This window comes from Mercurialis annua, linkage group LG1-X, assembly GCF_937616625.2.
Source record: "Mercurialis annua linkage group LG1-X, ddMerAnnu1.2, whole genome shotgun sequence".
Taxonomy (NCBI): domain Eukaryota; kingdom Viridiplantae; phylum Streptophyta; class Magnoliopsida; order Malpighiales; family Euphorbiaceae; genus Mercurialis; species Mercurialis annua.
In genome coordinates this window covers 452,240-467,722 of record NC_065570.1, presented here as the reverse complement: position 1 = coordinate 467,722, position 15,483 = coordinate 452,240, and the positions used below count along the sequence as shown (strand labels likewise).

Here is a 15,483-nt window from a genome sequence, read left to right as displayed (position 1 = left end):
ATGAGAGAAAAAAAACTGCAAACACCAATCAAGCTAATCATAATTACTGCTGGATTCAAATTTTTTTTTTATAATTGCCCCCTATTCCCCAAATTATTGACCTCTCTTGAATTTGTTTCTCTTGATGATATTATTTCTTATCTCTATTAGTTTACATTATAGGCTTATATAAGACTTTACAATATTGCTAATAAGTCTCTATTTCTTTTTACCTAATAAGACCCTCAACTTATAAATCCCAACACTCCCCCTCAAGGTGGGCGAAATATATTCACTAAGCCCATCTTGTTACATAATCTAGATAGATCTAATGAACTAAGCCCTTTAGTGAGACAGTCAGCTACTTGCTCTCCAGATGATATATGACTTAGCTCACTATTGAGCTTCTCTTTGATAAAGAACCTATCAATCTCAACATGTTTGGTTTTGTCGTGTTGCACTGGATTGTTGGCAATATTGATTGCCGACTTGTTATCACACCACAACTTCATCTGAGCTCCTTGGTCCGTCTTTAGTTCTACCAAAAGAGTCCTCAACCATAACATCTCAGCGACTCCTAAGGCCATGGCCCTGTACTCTGCCTCAGCCGTTGATCTCGCCACTACCGACTGTTTCTTGCTCTTCCAAGATATCAAGTTGCCTCCTACAAACATGCAGTATCCTGAGGTGGACCTTCTATCATCCGCACAACTGGCCCAATCAGAATCACAATAGCCCTCAATATTTAAATGGCCATTTTTCCTAAAGATCAACCCCTTTCCAGGTGCACTCTTCAAATACCTCAGAATTCGGTATACTGCGTCCATATGGCCCTTCCTAGGGTCATGCATGTAACGGCTCACTACACTCACCGCAAATGAGATGTCTGGACGAGTATGACTCAGATAGATCAGTCGGCCTACCAATCTCTGGTACCTTTCACGATCAACTGGTTCTCCTGCCTCTGCACTTAACTTGAACTTTTGATCTATTGGAGATACTGCAGGCTTGCATCCCAACATGCCTGTTTCCATAAGAAGATCTAGCACATACTTCCTTTGAGATAGAACGATCCCCTCTGCTCCACGAGCTACCTCGATCCCAAGAAAATATCTTAGTTGTCCAAGATCTTTCACCTCAAATTCTTTACCCAACCTCACTTTCAGCTAAGCAATCTCTCCTTCATCGTCACCAGTAATAATCATATCATCAACGTACACAGCAAGCATAGTAATATGACCACTAGATTGTCGAAAAAACACTATATGGTCAACATTGATCTGTTGATAGTTCATGTCCACCATAGCTCTTCTGAACCTGTCAAACCAAGCTCGAGGAGACTGTTTCAATCCATACAAGGATTTCTTCAATCTACATACCTTGCCAACCGTCTGGTTTGTGTCGAAACCTGGTGGTATTTCCATGTACACCTCCTGAAGCAAATCACCGTGGAGAAAGGCATTCTTCACGTTGAGTTGGTGCAGCTTCCACCCACCATTCACAGCTAAGGAAACAAGCGTCCTTACTGTACTTATTTTAGCCACTGGTGTAAAAGTCTCATCATAGTCGATTCCGTATGTCTGACTATATCCTTTCGCCACTAACCGTGCCTTGTAGCGCTCAATTCGCCCTCCTGGGCTCTGCTTCACAGTGAAGACCCACTTGCACCAACTATTTTTTTTTCTGCTGGTAGAGGCACTATCTCCCATGTTCTGTTTTTATCAAGTGCCTTAAGTTCTTCTTGCATGGCTGTTTTCCACTTTGGATCTTCCTTAGCTACCTGCCAACACTTGGGTATAGAGACAATGTCCAATGATGCAATGAATGCTCCATATATAGGTGATATGTTAGGGTATGAGACAAACTGAGCAATGTCATAACCAAAGCGATTTGGAGGGTGTCCTGCATTGCTGCGAGAGGACCTCCTCAAAGTAATTGGATTAAGAGAGGAAGGGAGAGGAATGATATCACCTGAATGATCAGAGTCTGATGTAGGTGTAGGTGTCTCAAGAGTCGAGGAAGACCGGGACAAGGGACTTGCGGGTACGAAAGCTTACTCATCTTGTTTTCTCCTTCTTGTATACACCCTCAACTCCCCCTGATTTCGAACCTCACCACCTCTGGGTTCAATCTCCTTATCACCACCTCTGGGTTTGATCTCCTTATCAATCTCCTCATTTTCCGGCTCCACAGAGGGTTCTTTCCTCAAAACGGGACAAGGTATCGTTTCCACATGTATTAATCTCCCACGGTCAATACTCTCCCCCTCTCGCCTCATACACGTAGTATCTGGCGAGTCTCCAAAGGGCGAGGTCACCTCCGAGGTGTAGTATGGTTCAAATTCTCTAAAATTTACATCCATACTCACAAACAATCTCTTCTCTATTGGACTCCAACAAACATACCCCTTCTGGGTAGCCGAATAGCCCACAAAAATACACTTCACAGCTCTTGGATCCAACTTTCCTACAGATGGTCTGTTGTCCTTCACAAAACATACACAACCAAATACCTTCAATGGAAGGATCCCGCCATTATCTCTTTTCAACAACTCACAAGGAGACTATCACTCCAATACTCTTAAGGGCATCCTGTTAATCAGTTGAGCAGCTGTCAAGGCCGCTTGTCCCCATAAGTGCTTTGGAACATTCATCGAGATCATCATGCTTCGGGCTACCTCTAAAAGATGTTTATTTTTCCTCTTTGCTACTCCATTTTGTGCCGGAGTGTATGGACATGTGGTTTGATGTTGTATTCCTTGCACTGATAAGTACTCATCAAACGCCTTATTGGTATACTCAGACCCATTATCAGACCGGAATACCTTCACTACTGCACTGTATTGAGTTTGAATTACCCTGTGAAAGTCTTTAAAGCAGCCAAACACATCACTTTTATTTTTCATCAAATACAACCAAGTAACACGAGAAAAACAATCAATAAAAGTCACAAAATATCGATAGCCATGCATAGAACTTGTAGAACAAGGTCCCCAAACATCTGAATGTATCAAATCAAAAGCAAAAGAACTCCTATTTCCAGAACTAACATAAGAGCTCCTAGTAAGTTTGCCAAACTCACAAGCATCACACACAAGTTTTTGCTTATTTGCCTTTTCATACAAAGATGGGTGCAATCGACTCAACAGACTAATATAAGAATGTCCCATGCGTTTGTGATGTAGCAACAACACATCTTCCACACTACTCCCAGATTTTTCTACTCTAGCACTCTCCACCATGGATGTTAAGGCTGAGTCCATCCCGTCTCTATCCAAGTACCATAATCCACTATGCCACGTGCCAGTCCCAAGTCTCCGGCCAGTCCCCTTCTCTAGAAAGATCACCTTAGGAATATCAAAAGAAACGACACATTTTAGTTGGAGTATAATTGCACTAATGGATAAAAGGTTTACGGGAAAGGAAGGAGCATGCAAAATATTGGACAAAGTCATAGAATTGGTACCCTTCACTGTACCCTTACCAACCACAGGCTGAGCTGTACCATCAGCGGTCTGAATGCTTTCTGGGACTGCTAAGTGAGTATAGGAAGAGAACTCCCTAGCAGTACCTGAAACATGCCGACATGCGCCAGAATCTACTATCCATTCTGGTGATCTTACAGTGGATATAGAGGCAAGAGCATGTGCATCACAATTACCTTTAGTTGAGTGAGCATAAGAAGCAGTGTTACCCTTGGATGAAGACGAGGTGTATGTGTCCTCGATCACACTCTTTTTGTCTTTATCACTTGCTGCTCTCTGCTTCTTCTTCAGCATTTCCAAGAGCTCACCATCCTCTTCGGTAAAGGCCACACTTGTCTTTCCATCATCCTCTGCTATCGTCAGATTTGCTCGGTAGCCCCCTCTTCCGCCTCTTCGGCCACCACGGCCATGACCACGGCCTCCAAAATGTCCACGTCCGCCTGACTCTCTCTCCTTAGGTGGCCTAGGACAAGCCGGTCTCAGATGACCTATTTCACCACAGTTGTAGCACCTGCGGGTCTCCCCCTGTGCACTTGTGTTACCCGAGTTGGAGACTACTAATGCTGATCGAATTCCCGGTGGTCCATTAGTTACAGCCTGTAATCCGATGCGACTCTCCTCCTGCATCATGGCTGCAATAGCCTCCTCCAATGGAGGAATCCTTGTCTGGGCTAGCAACACTCTTATACGAAACACCCTCAAGTTGTTACTTACCCCAGCATATGTCCTTAACTTTCCCCAGATGTCCTTCACACTCTCAATGCCATTCACTGTGGCAGCAATAGAAGGAACCATCGAGTTGAGCAGCCATGTGTATAGTAACATGTTAGTGGCATTCCACTCTGACCACTCGGCAGTGTCACTTTCCGGCTCTACCTTATCTCCCGTCAGATAGTCCTCAAGTCTCCTTCCTGCTAGAGCCCCTTTGACCCTACGCGACCAGCTCAAGTATGTGGCAGGTCCATCGAGTTTTAGATCTACAGGTGGGAGATCCAACTTCACAGGTTGTGAGCGTGTTGACTCCTCGCTCTTCGACAACTTCAAGAGCTCAATCAAAGTCTTCACATCCGCAGAATCTAGCTTCTTAAGAATTTCTTCCATCGAACTAACTCGTATCCGATTTTCTCACACCAATCGTACGAGGCTGGTTTTTTTACTGTAGCAGTGCACTGTAGCAGTCGCACGTACTGTAGCAATCGCGCGCACTGTAGCAGTCGCACGCACTATAGCAACCGCGCACACTGTAGCGGCAGCTAGGGTTTTGGCTCTGATACCATCTTGAATTTGTTTCTCTTGATGATATTATTTCTTATCTCTATTAGTTTACATTATAGGCTTATATAAGACTTTACAATATTGCTAATAAGTCCCTATTTCTTTTTACCTAATAAGACCCTCAACTTATAAATCCCAGCAACCTCTATATTTTGGTCAATAAGTTTTGCTTCCCCCCAATCTCTAGATCCTAGGTCCGCTGCAGTGTTTTTATGTGTGTCTAGATATATATACATATATGTATATTATAGCAGGGCTTAAGGTCTGAAAAACTACCGACCTTTTAAATTTTTTTCAATAGCACCCTCACCTTGTAATTTTTTCAATAGCACCCTATTTTGTATTTTTAACTTTCAATAGCACTCTAAAGTAAAAAAAATAGATGATTTGATTACTATAAGGATGAAAATTTTCAAAAAAACTAAATTTAAAGGTGAAATCATACTTTTTTCTACTTGGACACTTTTAAACTAGTCTTTTAACTTAAAAAAAGTTCCAATAAATCTTCGATATATGAGTTTAATTTGATAATTTATGGTGCTATTGAAAGTCAAAAATACAAAATAGGGTAAAATTGACTGTTTTACAAGGTCGGGGTGCTATTGAAAGCCAAAAATACGAAATGGGGTGCTATTGAAGAAATTACAAGGTGAGGGTGCAATTGAAAAAAATTTAAAAGGTCGGTAGTTTTTCAGACCTTAAGCCTTATAGCAGAGTTACTTAAAAACAAATTTTTTTAGAGTTGGACAAATTTTGAGCTCCAGAAAAAAGTAAGGATTTAGGACTTCCAGTTTTGGAGTTTGCACGTCTCTAGAGCGCTTAAACCTGGTAATTTCTGCAACAAAGTAAGGATATATCTTTTCCTATAAATTTACCTATACGAATATGTCATCTTTACATCTGCATTAATCTCCTTTAATGGCATCAAATTGTCCATTTCTTATGAAAAAAACAGGCTTTGTTATTTTCCAAAGACAAAGTCAGACTAAGAAAGATGCAGATGTTTAAGACTCCTAGATGACGACCACTTACCATAGAATCAATTTGTAGCACACATGTAGAATGAAACAGGACAAATTTTTGCAGTTTCAAATAAAAAAGAAATGCACAATTTATAACAAATGCATAAGATGGTAACCTTAACTCTATTGATCTCCAATATCCAGTAAACAACGATGTTAAATTGAATATCAAGAAACTTCACCTTAATATTCCCTTGATGTACATTCAAAACATACATAATGATCTAACTTTTTTGCTTCTTCAGTGTTCATGCCCACACAAGTGGGATGATACCTACAACGAAACAGTGAGGCATTAACTACGTAATCAGACCCTCGAAAATTCACATAGGAACTTCGACATATACTCAAGCAATCTAGTTTATTGGTTAAATAACGTTGAACTTGAAAGAAAAAAAAACAATCTTGAAAAGCAGTATGTTAGATAGTCGCTGATATAGATCAACACAAGAAAATAAGGCAATGCAAATTTACATTAAGGAAAAACTAGACCTTTCATTACAGTCCAAATACCAAATGCCACCTAGGTAAGAAAGTCTATGGTAACATCTCAGTAATGGTCTTAAACTAAATAGTATTCTCAGTCCTCTAGTTTTGAGATTGAAAAGATTCCTTTAGTGAAAAGAAATGCATAAACTACTTTTAGTTTAAAGTATGGACAGCTTAGACAGAGTTTAATGCAGAAGTTCATGACTTTATCAAATTGGTTAATTCGACAACTTCACTGTTCCAATTTTCGAGGGAAAAGAAATGAACTTTACCAGTCTGTGCATCGGTCACACCGAACCATAAGATGATCAGGGTTATAGGGCATTTCACATTTACAATACCTGGACGAAAACAAAATCCAAGAACCAATTTGAGCATTAATGAACAAAACACCACAATTCAAAGAAACCAAAAGAGGAAAAAAAAAAAAGTGCAAAACTCACACAGCAACACGGTCAGGGGTAAAATCACCGGTAGTAGGATTATACTCGAACCTAGAATAATAATCGTCAGCACCAACATTGCCAAGGACCCTATAATTCTTGAAAGAGTGAACTATACACTTGCCTTCAATAGTTTGACCACTCTGCTCATCATAATGGTCGGATAAAAAAAGCTCTTTGGTGCCATGAAACTGTCTGCGGCCACCCTTTGCTTCCTCAGGGCGGTAGTACCATCTCACTCCAACTTTCACATTGTTTCTGATGTCATCTTTGATTCCCTCAATTTTAGCCACGTACGGTGGCTTCCCGGTGCCTGACGGTCGAATCAACACGCAATCACCCACTGCCAAGAAAAATGCAAGAACATGGAAAGTTAATAAAAAAGACACAAGCTAGGATTGCATACAATACATAATGTACCTTGGACAACTTTGTTGGTGCCTTGTATGGTGTAAGAATCCACTTGTCTTTTTCCATCTTTGGCCATCAATATTTTTTCTATTGTTCGTCTCGCCAAAATACAAAGGGAAGTGAACTGCAGAAGTGAATAAAGAGTCGGACTGTCTGTTCCTTAAATAGCGTTAGGCTGAAGGTTAATTTGTTTCAAGAGCCCCTCAACTTCCTTTATCTCCCAGTCATACTCATTTTGTTTTAATTTATGACAATTAAATCTCTCAATTTTATTTGTATTATAATAAAGTTCTCAGCCGTTTAATATACTCTATCTCAATAAATTTTAAATAATAGCATGACTAATTTTAAATAATGTGATGATGAATTGATAGCTTACATATAATTTTTTTAGTTTTGATCATGCTTTACTAAAAGTATGGGGATTAATTTTCGTAGAACAAGAGGTATATTTGCAAGCATAGTAGTTTTTTTGTTGTATCTTTGAAAAATAGCAAAGAACAAGCATTATGAAACACATTTGACATCAACAGAAGATAAATGACCATGTGAAAGTAGTTATCATTTCTATTTTTCTCTGGGAAACACCATTGCCAAATATGTGTCAGGATAGGCCTAGACCTTTCGCCAAGTCCTCACTACAAAACTTCCTAGAACTAGTGCAAGAAAATGGGGAATCCGGCTGCGTTTTCTGACCACAAAAAGCTTCATGTTATTCTGGTTGTTTCTGACTGGCATATAAAAGCACAAGCAAAGATGCAACTTCATCGCTTAATTGGAGTGTGCATTCGTTCCACAATCTTGTTCACAGCATCACGAGACATCACCAGTGTATCATGTAGCAAGATGCTATACACATTCAGACCCTGCAAAAACCACACTGAAATAAGCTCCAACATATAGAAGAGCAATTCCACAAATATTTTTCTCATGTTGTCATGTCTAACAGAACATCCAACTTTCACTTGCAAGTATGACATCTTTAACCAAATAATTAAAATATTTTTTACAAGCTCGTGGTATTTAAAGAGTTGGACATCAATTTTCAGATTAGAATCGTCACACGAAATAAGAAGATATAAAATTAGAAGAAAAGATTTGCACGCAAGCTAATCATTCTAAGGTTCAATTTACATGTATCTCATCTCTCATCCTACTACAATGTGGAAAATAAATGACGCAGATCACAACTTACTATTGAAGGCAGCACATTGACGTAATGTAGATTTTGTGTTGCCAATTTCAGCTTTTCATTTATAGGGCCGCCATCAACCAACAGCAGCTTTTTGGTGTCTTCCATTTGCTCCATATAGTTCACAATATTCTTCGTTTTGTGAGTAGGAATTTCCAAATCATCAAAAACCAGAAGCTGCATATAAATATACATTTGTGAAATTTCATAAGACTATTGTTACATACATGATAAAGAAATCCTTCAAACATAGAAGTGACTGTTAGAGATGATACTAAAAAATCCAATCAGATCATTAATCACGAGTCACATGACAAGACATTCAAGAATTAAGACCAGATACAATAATTTAAAGTGGACTAAATATTGCATAGCCAGCATTAAAAACTGAAAAAAAAGACATACGTACCTTTCCTTCTGCTGCACGAGCTGTCAAAGCAACCATTAACCCTAGGCGCCTAACCTTCTTGTTACATTTAAGGGCATGACTTCTTGGCTTAGGGCCATGCATTACACAACCACCTCTAAACTGTTACCCAAAGACCAGTAAAATACAGTTAAGTACAGTACAGACCACACCTAAAACATAAATTATTAATCATTTACAAAGTTTGAAGGCTTCTCTACCTGTGGTCCACGCAGTGTCCCATGCCTTGCTCGACCAGTACCCTTCTGTCGATACGGCTTTTTACCAGTCCCACTAACCTCACTGAGTGTTTTAGTAGAATGCGTACCCTGTGGACAACAAAAACTGCATAAGCTTACTCACTTGACAAAACTTTAAGTGTGAAATTTTAATGTGAAGTTAAACAAACAGATATATGCATAACACTAATTGTAATTATGATTAATAGAATTAAATATCGTCTTATGAATGCCATGAAAACTAGAATTAGATACATCAACTTGTAATCTCTCTCTTTCCTCTTATTTGCAAAGATCACAAGTCACTAATTGTTTTTCTGCACTAACCATGTAGACCAGCAAATGCGTATTTCATGCAAATTTACATCATGGTACCACTAAGGAAACAAAAGTAATTTTTCTGAAGATGTATCTAATGGTTTTTCTGCACTAACCATGTAAACCAGCAAATGTGTATTTCATGCAAATTTACATCATGGTACCACTAAGGAAAAAGAATTAATTTTTTTGAAGATGCATCTAATGGTTGAGGATCACCTGTTGTCGTTTTGCAAGTTGCCATCGCACAACACGATGCACAACATGCTTCTTAATAGGCACATCAAAAACATCGCCAGCCAAAACCATGAAACCCTTGTCTTCATTAAGAAAATTTGTCACTGGCATCACCAGGTCCTCACAGAATCCTACATCACAGCATAAAAAATCATTTAAAAAAAGGGACGACTTGTGCATCATATAACAATAAGAACATAAGATTTAAGCTGATATTTCAGTGAGTTTAAAGCAGAATTTTGAAAAATGTAGCCAGAAAGGAGACGTGGGACAAACAAGGAAAATGTAATCTTTAAGACTCTTCCAGAAAAGAAGAGACTTGAAACAATCAGTACAAGATTTGAAGCACACTAAAGTCAAACCTCGGGTATGTTACACTATTTTGTTGAAAAGCTAAACTTTAATTAATATTTAGAATCGCCTTCAGCAAGTAATTCAGTCAATAGAAGAAGGAAGAATTTAAATAATTAAACTTGGTACAGAACATTAAAATACAAAATAGTCTTACGGAGTACAGAATTTAGCAGTCATAAGCTAGGTTAAGTAATGGATACCATAGACTATATTTCACATAAGCATGAATACGCTCTTGCAGACAAAAGCCAGGATTAAGAAAATTAATAAGCTTCATTAAAATGGCCAAAGTCATATGAAATGCTAAATGTTCCCAATTTCAATCTTGAAAACATAAAACAATAACACTATGGTATGCAATGCCATCAGCAAAGCTGAAAGTGTATTAAATACTGACCTATCTTACGCTGTGGTGTCTCTGGTGTAAGAGCAGCTTTTGCGGACAGCAATTCAGAAGGAAATGAACCATCAGTTGACCCAAGAGTGTCGACAGACGTTGAGAACCTCCTGTAAACTAGGGAAGCCGCCCCTCTCTACATTCAAAATGAAAAAAAAAAGTTCATAACTGAGAATGTATGGGATTGTGATCAACATAGACTATAAAATAAATTAAAAATGAGAGAAGTACCTTTAGAAAGCTAGAAGATTGTGCAGAAAATAAATCTAAATGGCCACAAAAACCTGTCAGAGTTCAAAATACGACTCAAATACTAAAAAGTAGAGTTGCAACTGAAATAAAATGCATTTCTTACCATTAGAAGGTCGAAATGAGTTGCAAGTGAGAGAGGGCAAGGAGCAACAAGAGCGTAGAATCCTCCGGGAGATGCACACTGCCATTCGATTGACTACCAAAATGAAAGCCTTCAGTGATCCAAAAACTTGTTCATCAGCGCTATCTATCGAGACTACCAACACATTCACAGTGTCCACTAAATGCTGAACTGAGGATGAAGTAAAAGCTTGTGTCTGACTGATCGAATTGGAAGGGAAAGCAAAGGTTAGGGCAGGCCGACTGGCTCACTCGCTCGCTGCCCAGCTGCTGCCTATAATTTGGAACAAGAAGAAGGGTTTTTTTCGAGTGGGCTCGTTGATGATTTCACTGGATCCAATCTTTTTTATAAACTAAACCATATCTAATAACCATTTCTGTTGCTCCGGCCCAGTTTTGTTCATGCACTAGTAGGGCTTTTTATATAAAATACAGGATTTGGGCTAGAGTTTACTTTTATACGGCCCAATCTATATCTTTACTTTTCATACCATCATTCTTATTAAACCTAACCTTTTATTTTGAAATTCTTTCTTTTTTACCGTTTTTTCACTTTCCTTCTCAGTTGGCGGTTTCTTCATTCTTCTCCGCCATTTTCGCTCCTCATCTCCACGATCTTGCTCTTCCTTATCTCCATTACTGCACGAATCCTCTTACTTCTCACATTTTCATCTGTATTTCATTATTATCTTAACCGCTCTTGCCTATATAACGGTAAGTTATCTGTTTTAAAAAAAAATTAATTACAGTTGTTATTCTTTACATGCATTTGTGATTTAACATTGTAAAGTTCATTTATCTTATGATTTTGTGTTATTTTTTGTTGTTTTTAACCTTGTTTATGTTAACCTGTTATAATTGTTTGTTTTTGTTTTCACGATTTCTGTTACTGTTCTTCTTGTTACATTTATTTGATATTTTAAATTTGAAATTTGATTTTGCTTTTGATTTTGTGTTGATTTATTTGTGTTTAATTTGATTTAGGTTTTGTACATGTTTTAGGTTTTCAATTTAATTTTGAAATTGTTAGGTCAACAGATGACCGTGTGTTGATTTTTTTTGTTTTTGATTCGATTTAGGCTTTGTACATGTTTATTTGTGTTGGAAATTTTAGTTTAATTTATGTTTCAGTTTTGTAATTTTTATTGTGATTTTCTTTGTAAATTGATTTAGTTCTTTTTTGGTATGTTAATGTTTATGTGATTGTTGTTTTTATTGAAATATTTTGTTTAGTTTTGTAATGATTCATTGTGTTTGGATTTGTAAATTCAGGTTTTTGTTGATTATTTGTTGATATGGGGCTTAAATCTGTTCGCCATAGACCGGAATCAAGCCATTCGTCGGTTGAAACTGATTCTGAAACTTCGAATCATGATATTGATGTTGAAGTAGCAGAATCTAGGCATGGCGAGGAAGTTGCTTCTGTTGAAACGGCTCAACCAGTGGAGTCGTCGAAAGTGACAGAATCTGCTGAAATTAGGGAAGAGGTTTCATCGATTGGAATTCCTGTTGTTGAAGAAAAGGACACTGTAGAGCAGCCTAACGTGTTGGAGATCGCAAAGGAAGCTTTGAGCATGCTTTCAAGATCTCCGAAACCTACGTTGACGAAGTCAATGATAATCGAAAGTAGGCTTAAACTTGCTGCTGCTGCTAAAAATAGTGAAGATCCGAAAGCCGGTGCAACTGATTTACAAGATAAAGATGAAACTGTATTGAAGCCGGCTCTTCGATCGTCAAAGCGTACAAAGATTTCTGAAGATTCTTCTATTGCTGCTGAACTCGCGAAATTGAAGGCATCGTACAATGTTAAGAAACCAGCGAAGCGTGTTTCATTTGAAAAAAGCAAAGAAGATAGCCGTGTTGCAGAATCTGTTGTTCCGGAGAAAAATGTAATAAAGAAGTCTACGAGTGGTGCAAAAAGAAAAGTGTCATTTGAATCGATTAATGACGACAATGTGGCTGATAAAACTGTGGAGGTATTAATCTATGTTTATTTTTTTTATTGTTGTTTTTTGTTTTTGGTTGAATATAATTTTTCCTTATTGTGTTTTTGTAATTGTGTATGAACTGTCTTTTGCAGAAATCACCGATAAAAAAGAAAGTTATTAAGAGTGCCGCTAGTACGAAAAGAAAAGCTTCTATTGAAACTTCTGAACATGAAGAAGTTCAGGAGGAAAAATCCATGAAGGTATTGTTCATTTAATTTTATTTTATATAGTTTTTTTTTAAAAACTTATAGTTATGTTTTCTGTTCATTTGTTTTTTTTTTAATATTTTCATTTTTATTGTTGACATGTTGTTGATATAATGTTGACATATTGTTGATATATACAGGCTTATAAGACTAGGGCAACTTCTAGTTCTGGAAAGAAACAAGTTTCTACTGAATCCTCTGAATCTGAAAAGGTGGTTGATGATGTTTCCATCAAGGTATTTCATTTTTGTGTTTTTTGAAATTTTATTTCTTGTTGATATGTTGATTTGTTGTTGATGTGTTGTTGATATTCTGTTGACTTGTGTTGACTTGAACAGGCACCTAAGACTAGGTCAACCCCTGGTTCTTCAAAGAAAAAATCTTATACTGAAAGCAGTGAATCTGAAAAAGTGTTGGATGATGGTTCCATCAAGGTATTGTATTTTTGTGTTTTTTGAAATTTTATTTCAACTCCATATCTCTAAGTTATAATTGAAAATTTTATTTTAAGTATATGTTTAGACTAGCTCTTTATATTATGCTCACTTGTACTTATTAAGTTTATGTCATTACTGTTTTTTGCTGACCTTGTGTTGACATGGTGTTGATTCCATGTTTATATGCTGTTGACATTTATGTTAATGTAGTATATATTTAAATTTTTAGACTGTTACTATTATGTTTACTGATTGAATTTATGTTTTCACAAATTTTGTCTAATTTAATTTTTATTTTTTTCCAATAGATTTGGTCTCCTCGTTGGAAACTTGGAGACATTCCTACCACAAGGGTTGATCATTGTCTGAAGTATAATGTTGTTGATCAGTTGAGAAGCAATTTGTCGGAAGGACAGCTGGAATTGTTCAAGCAAACATGTTTCGGCTTTGTTTTGGAAATGCCCCCATGTTTGTTTCAAGGGCAGGTTATACATTCTTTGTTAGCGAGGCAGCTTATTCATCCAAAACAGAATGAGATGTGGTTTGGTGTTGGTGAGCATAAAGTCAGATTCAGCATTGAAGAGTTTGCAGTTTTAACGGGACTGAATTGTACTGGTGAAATTCAGAAGGTAGGCTTTGAAGATTCAGGCAATTCGTTTGTTGATAAGTACTTTTTCGGGAAGACGAAGGTTAATAGGCAGTCTGTCATTGAGTGTTTACTGTCGAAGCGATGGCAGTCTGATGAAGATGCTGTCAGAATTGCTTTTTTGTATGTGCTGGAGATTTATTTTCTGTCTGCGCTTGATTCTAATCTTGTCAATGGTCATCATTTGGATGTAATAGCTTTTGAGGACTATAACTGTTACCCATGGGGTAAAGAAATCTTTTCTTATACCCTGAACAGTTTGAAGACCAAGGACCTTTTAAAGAAGACTAAAAAAGAAGGGTATTGCAGATTGCTTGGGTTTCCTATTATTTTGCAGTATTTATTTTACGAGTGTTTCCCTTCTGTTGACGGTAAGATATGTATGCTTGTGGGTAACAAAGTGCCAAGATGCTTGAATTGGACTTCAAGCGAAACTCCTGCCGTGATCGATTTGGAAACTGATTTTTATAATCATGGATCAAAGGTATTTTTGTTTTTATTATTTTGTATTTTGATTGTTTTTTGTTTTTTTTTTCTTTCATATTTATTGATTTTCTTTTATGTTATTAAATGTAGCTTAAGTTTGAAAGAATTGTACCTTCTGCGGATGAGAAAAGAGTTTTAATGCTGAATGGCTTTTTTGCCTCTGAAAAGAAGAAGGGCAGTATCCAGAAAGCTCATACCGATGACGATGATGATCTTGCTGCTGTTAATGATGCGAATGACCATTCTTTGTCTTCTGCATCAACACAAAATCAACAGCATATCAACAGTCTGTCAAAGAGGGTTGGGAATATTGAAAAGCAGCTGAAAAGTGTTATTCTTCAGCAGTCTGAGATCAAGAAGGATCTGAAATCCTATCATGATGATATTGATAATGGTATGATTGAAATACAAGCTGTTTTGAAAGATTTGGTCACCAAAATGGACCGTTATATTGAAAAGTCAGAAATTATTAAGGTACAGTTTTTAACTTTCTTTATTTTGTTTATATACATTCTTTTATTTTTGAAATTGTTGTGTTGATATATGTTTTGTGTTTTTAGCGTGTTGACGATAAGGATGATCGTGGTCGTAAAAGTGATTCTTCGTCGGAAAGTGATGACGATAATCAGAATAAAGATAATGATCTTAATAAGGCTGAAGATCTTTCTGCTTTGGATAATGATCAGGAAGAAGAAGATAAATCTGTGCAAGGTGGTGAAAGGAAGATTGAAGAAGCTACGGACGATGTTTCCGGGGTTGATGTTGATACAAATTTGAACATGAATGAGGTATTTGTGGTTTTTCATTGTATTTAATGTGTACTATATTATTGTTCTTAACTGTTTATACTTGTTAAAAATTTTGAAGGGAGAAGATGTTTTTTTAACGGATTCCCAATTAACTCAGTTGGACGAACAAGTTGCGTCTCATTGTAGGAGTCGTGATCTTGCTTCTGGAAGTCAAGCATCTGGTCATACTGGTAAATATTTATGTAATTTGTGTTTTTGATGAATTGATATACTTTAGGTGATTGTTAAATTGTCCTTTTATTAATTTGTTGATGTTGATATCATCTTGCATCTTTGATGTCAACAAGATGTCA

At 37.2% G+C, this 15,483-nt stretch overlaps 4 protein-coding genes across 5 annotated transcripts; 2 read left to right on the top strand and 2 right to left on the bottom strand.

The window, feature by feature from the left end:
* Positions 1 to 6,517: 6,517 nt before the first annotated feature.
* On the bottom strand, positions 6,518 to 7,423 carry LOC126665790 (chromatin remodeling protein EBS). Its single transcript, XM_050358706.2, has 3 exons — positions 7,113 to 7,423; positions 6,693 to 7,035; positions 6,518 to 6,590 (listed from the first exon to the last, which is right to left on the bottom strand). Exons 1-3 carry the CDS (start codon positions 7,177 to 7,179, stop codon positions 6,518 to 6,520), a joined length of 483 nt encoding a protein of 160 aa, XP_050214663.1. The 5' UTR covers positions 7,180 to 7,423.
* A 221-nt stretch (positions 7,424 to 7,644) lies between these two features.
* Positions 7,645 to 10,932, bottom strand: LOC126665789 (uncharacterized). Of its 2 annotated transcripts, none has more exons than XM_050358704.2 (8): positions 10,602 to 10,932; positions 10,478 to 10,530; positions 10,247 to 10,382; positions 9,478 to 9,626; positions 8,923 to 9,030; positions 8,705 to 8,824; positions 8,299 to 8,472; positions 7,645 to 7,969 (listed from the first exon to the last, which is right to left on the bottom strand). In XM_050358704.2, exons 1-8 carry the CDS (start codon positions 10,684 to 10,686, stop codon positions 7,868 to 7,870), a joined length of 927 nt encoding a protein of 308 aa, XP_050214661.1. In that variant the 5' UTR covers positions 10,687 to 10,932; the 3' UTR covers positions 7,645 to 7,867. The 2 variants fall into 2 exon arrangements, with proteins under 2 accessions (XP_050214661.1, XP_050214662.1); XM_050358705.2 differs by having other exon boundaries at positions 10,478 to 10,512.
* A 981-nt stretch (positions 10,933 to 11,913) lies between these two features.
* Positions 11,914 to 13,618, top strand: LOC126664359 (nucleolin 1-like). The gene is made up of 6 exons (XM_050356721.2): positions 11,914 to 12,594; positions 12,699 to 12,806; positions 12,953 to 13,048; positions 13,151 to 13,246; positions 13,335 to 13,360; positions 13,558 to 13,618. Exons 1-6 carry the CDS (start codon positions 11,914 to 11,916, stop codon positions 13,616 to 13,618), a joined length of 1,068 nt encoding a protein of 355 aa, XP_050212678.1.
* On the top strand, positions 12,955 to 15,263 carry LOC126664349 (uncharacterized). The gene is made up of 4 exons (XM_056104396.1): positions 12,955 to 13,246; positions 13,558 to 14,379; positions 14,472 to 14,855; positions 14,942 to 15,263. The coding sequence occupies exons 2-4, from the start codon at positions 13,708 to 13,710 to the stop codon at positions 15,194 to 15,196; spliced, it is 1,311 nt and encodes a 436-aa protein (XP_055960371.1). The 5' UTR covers positions 12,955 to 13,246; positions 13,558 to 13,707; the 3' UTR covers positions 15,197 to 15,263.
* Positions 15,264 to 15,483: the final 220 nt, after the last annotated feature.

Coding starts and splice junctions, on each gene's coding strand:
- LOC126665790 (XM_050358706.2), bottom strand. CDS start 7,179: ATGGCCAAAGATGGAAAAAGACAAGTGGATTCTTACACCATACAAGGC. Junction 7,036..7,112: donor CACCAACAAAGTTGTCCAAG/GTACATTATGTA, acceptor TTTTCTTGGCAG/TGGGTGATTGCGTGTTGATT. Junction 6,591..6,692: donor ACCCCTGACCGTGTTGCTGT/GTGAGTTTTGCA, acceptor GTTTTCGTCCAG/GTATTGTAAATGTGAAATGC.
- LOC126664359 (XM_050356721.2), top strand. CDS start 11,914: ATGGGGCTTAAATCTGTTCGCCATAGACCGGAATCAAGCCATTCGTCG. Junction 12,595..12,698: donor TGGCTGATAAAACTGTGGAG/GTATTAATCTAT, acceptor TGTCTTTTGCAG/AAATCACCGATAAAAAAGAA. Junction 13,049..13,150: donor TTGATGATGTTTCCATCAAG/GTATTTCATTTT, acceptor TGACTTGAACAG/GCACCTAAGACTAGGTCAAC.
- LOC126664349 (XM_056104396.1), top strand. CDS start 13,708: ATGCCCCCATGTTTGTTTCAAGGGCAGGTTATACATTCTTTGTTAGCG. Junction 14,380..14,471: donor TTTATAATCATGGATCAAAG/GTATTTTTGTTT, acceptor TATTAAATGTAG/CTTAAGTTTGAAAGAATTGT. Junction 14,856..14,941: donor AAAAGTCAGAAATTATTAAG/GTACAGTTTTTA, acceptor TTGTGTTTTTAG/CGTGTTGACGATAAGGATGA.
- LOC126665789 (XM_050358704.2), bottom strand. CDS start 10,686: ATGGCAGTGTGCATCTCCCGGAGGATTCTACGCTCTTGTTGCTCCTTG. Junction 8,825..8,922: donor GGACACTGCGTGGACCACAG/GTAGAGAAGCCT, acceptor TTTGGGTAACAG/TTTAGAGGTGGTTGTGTAAT. Junction 8,473..8,704: donor CTCGTGCAGCAGAAGGAAAG/GTACGTATGTCT, acceptor ATTTATATGCAG/CTTCTGGTTTTTGATGATTT.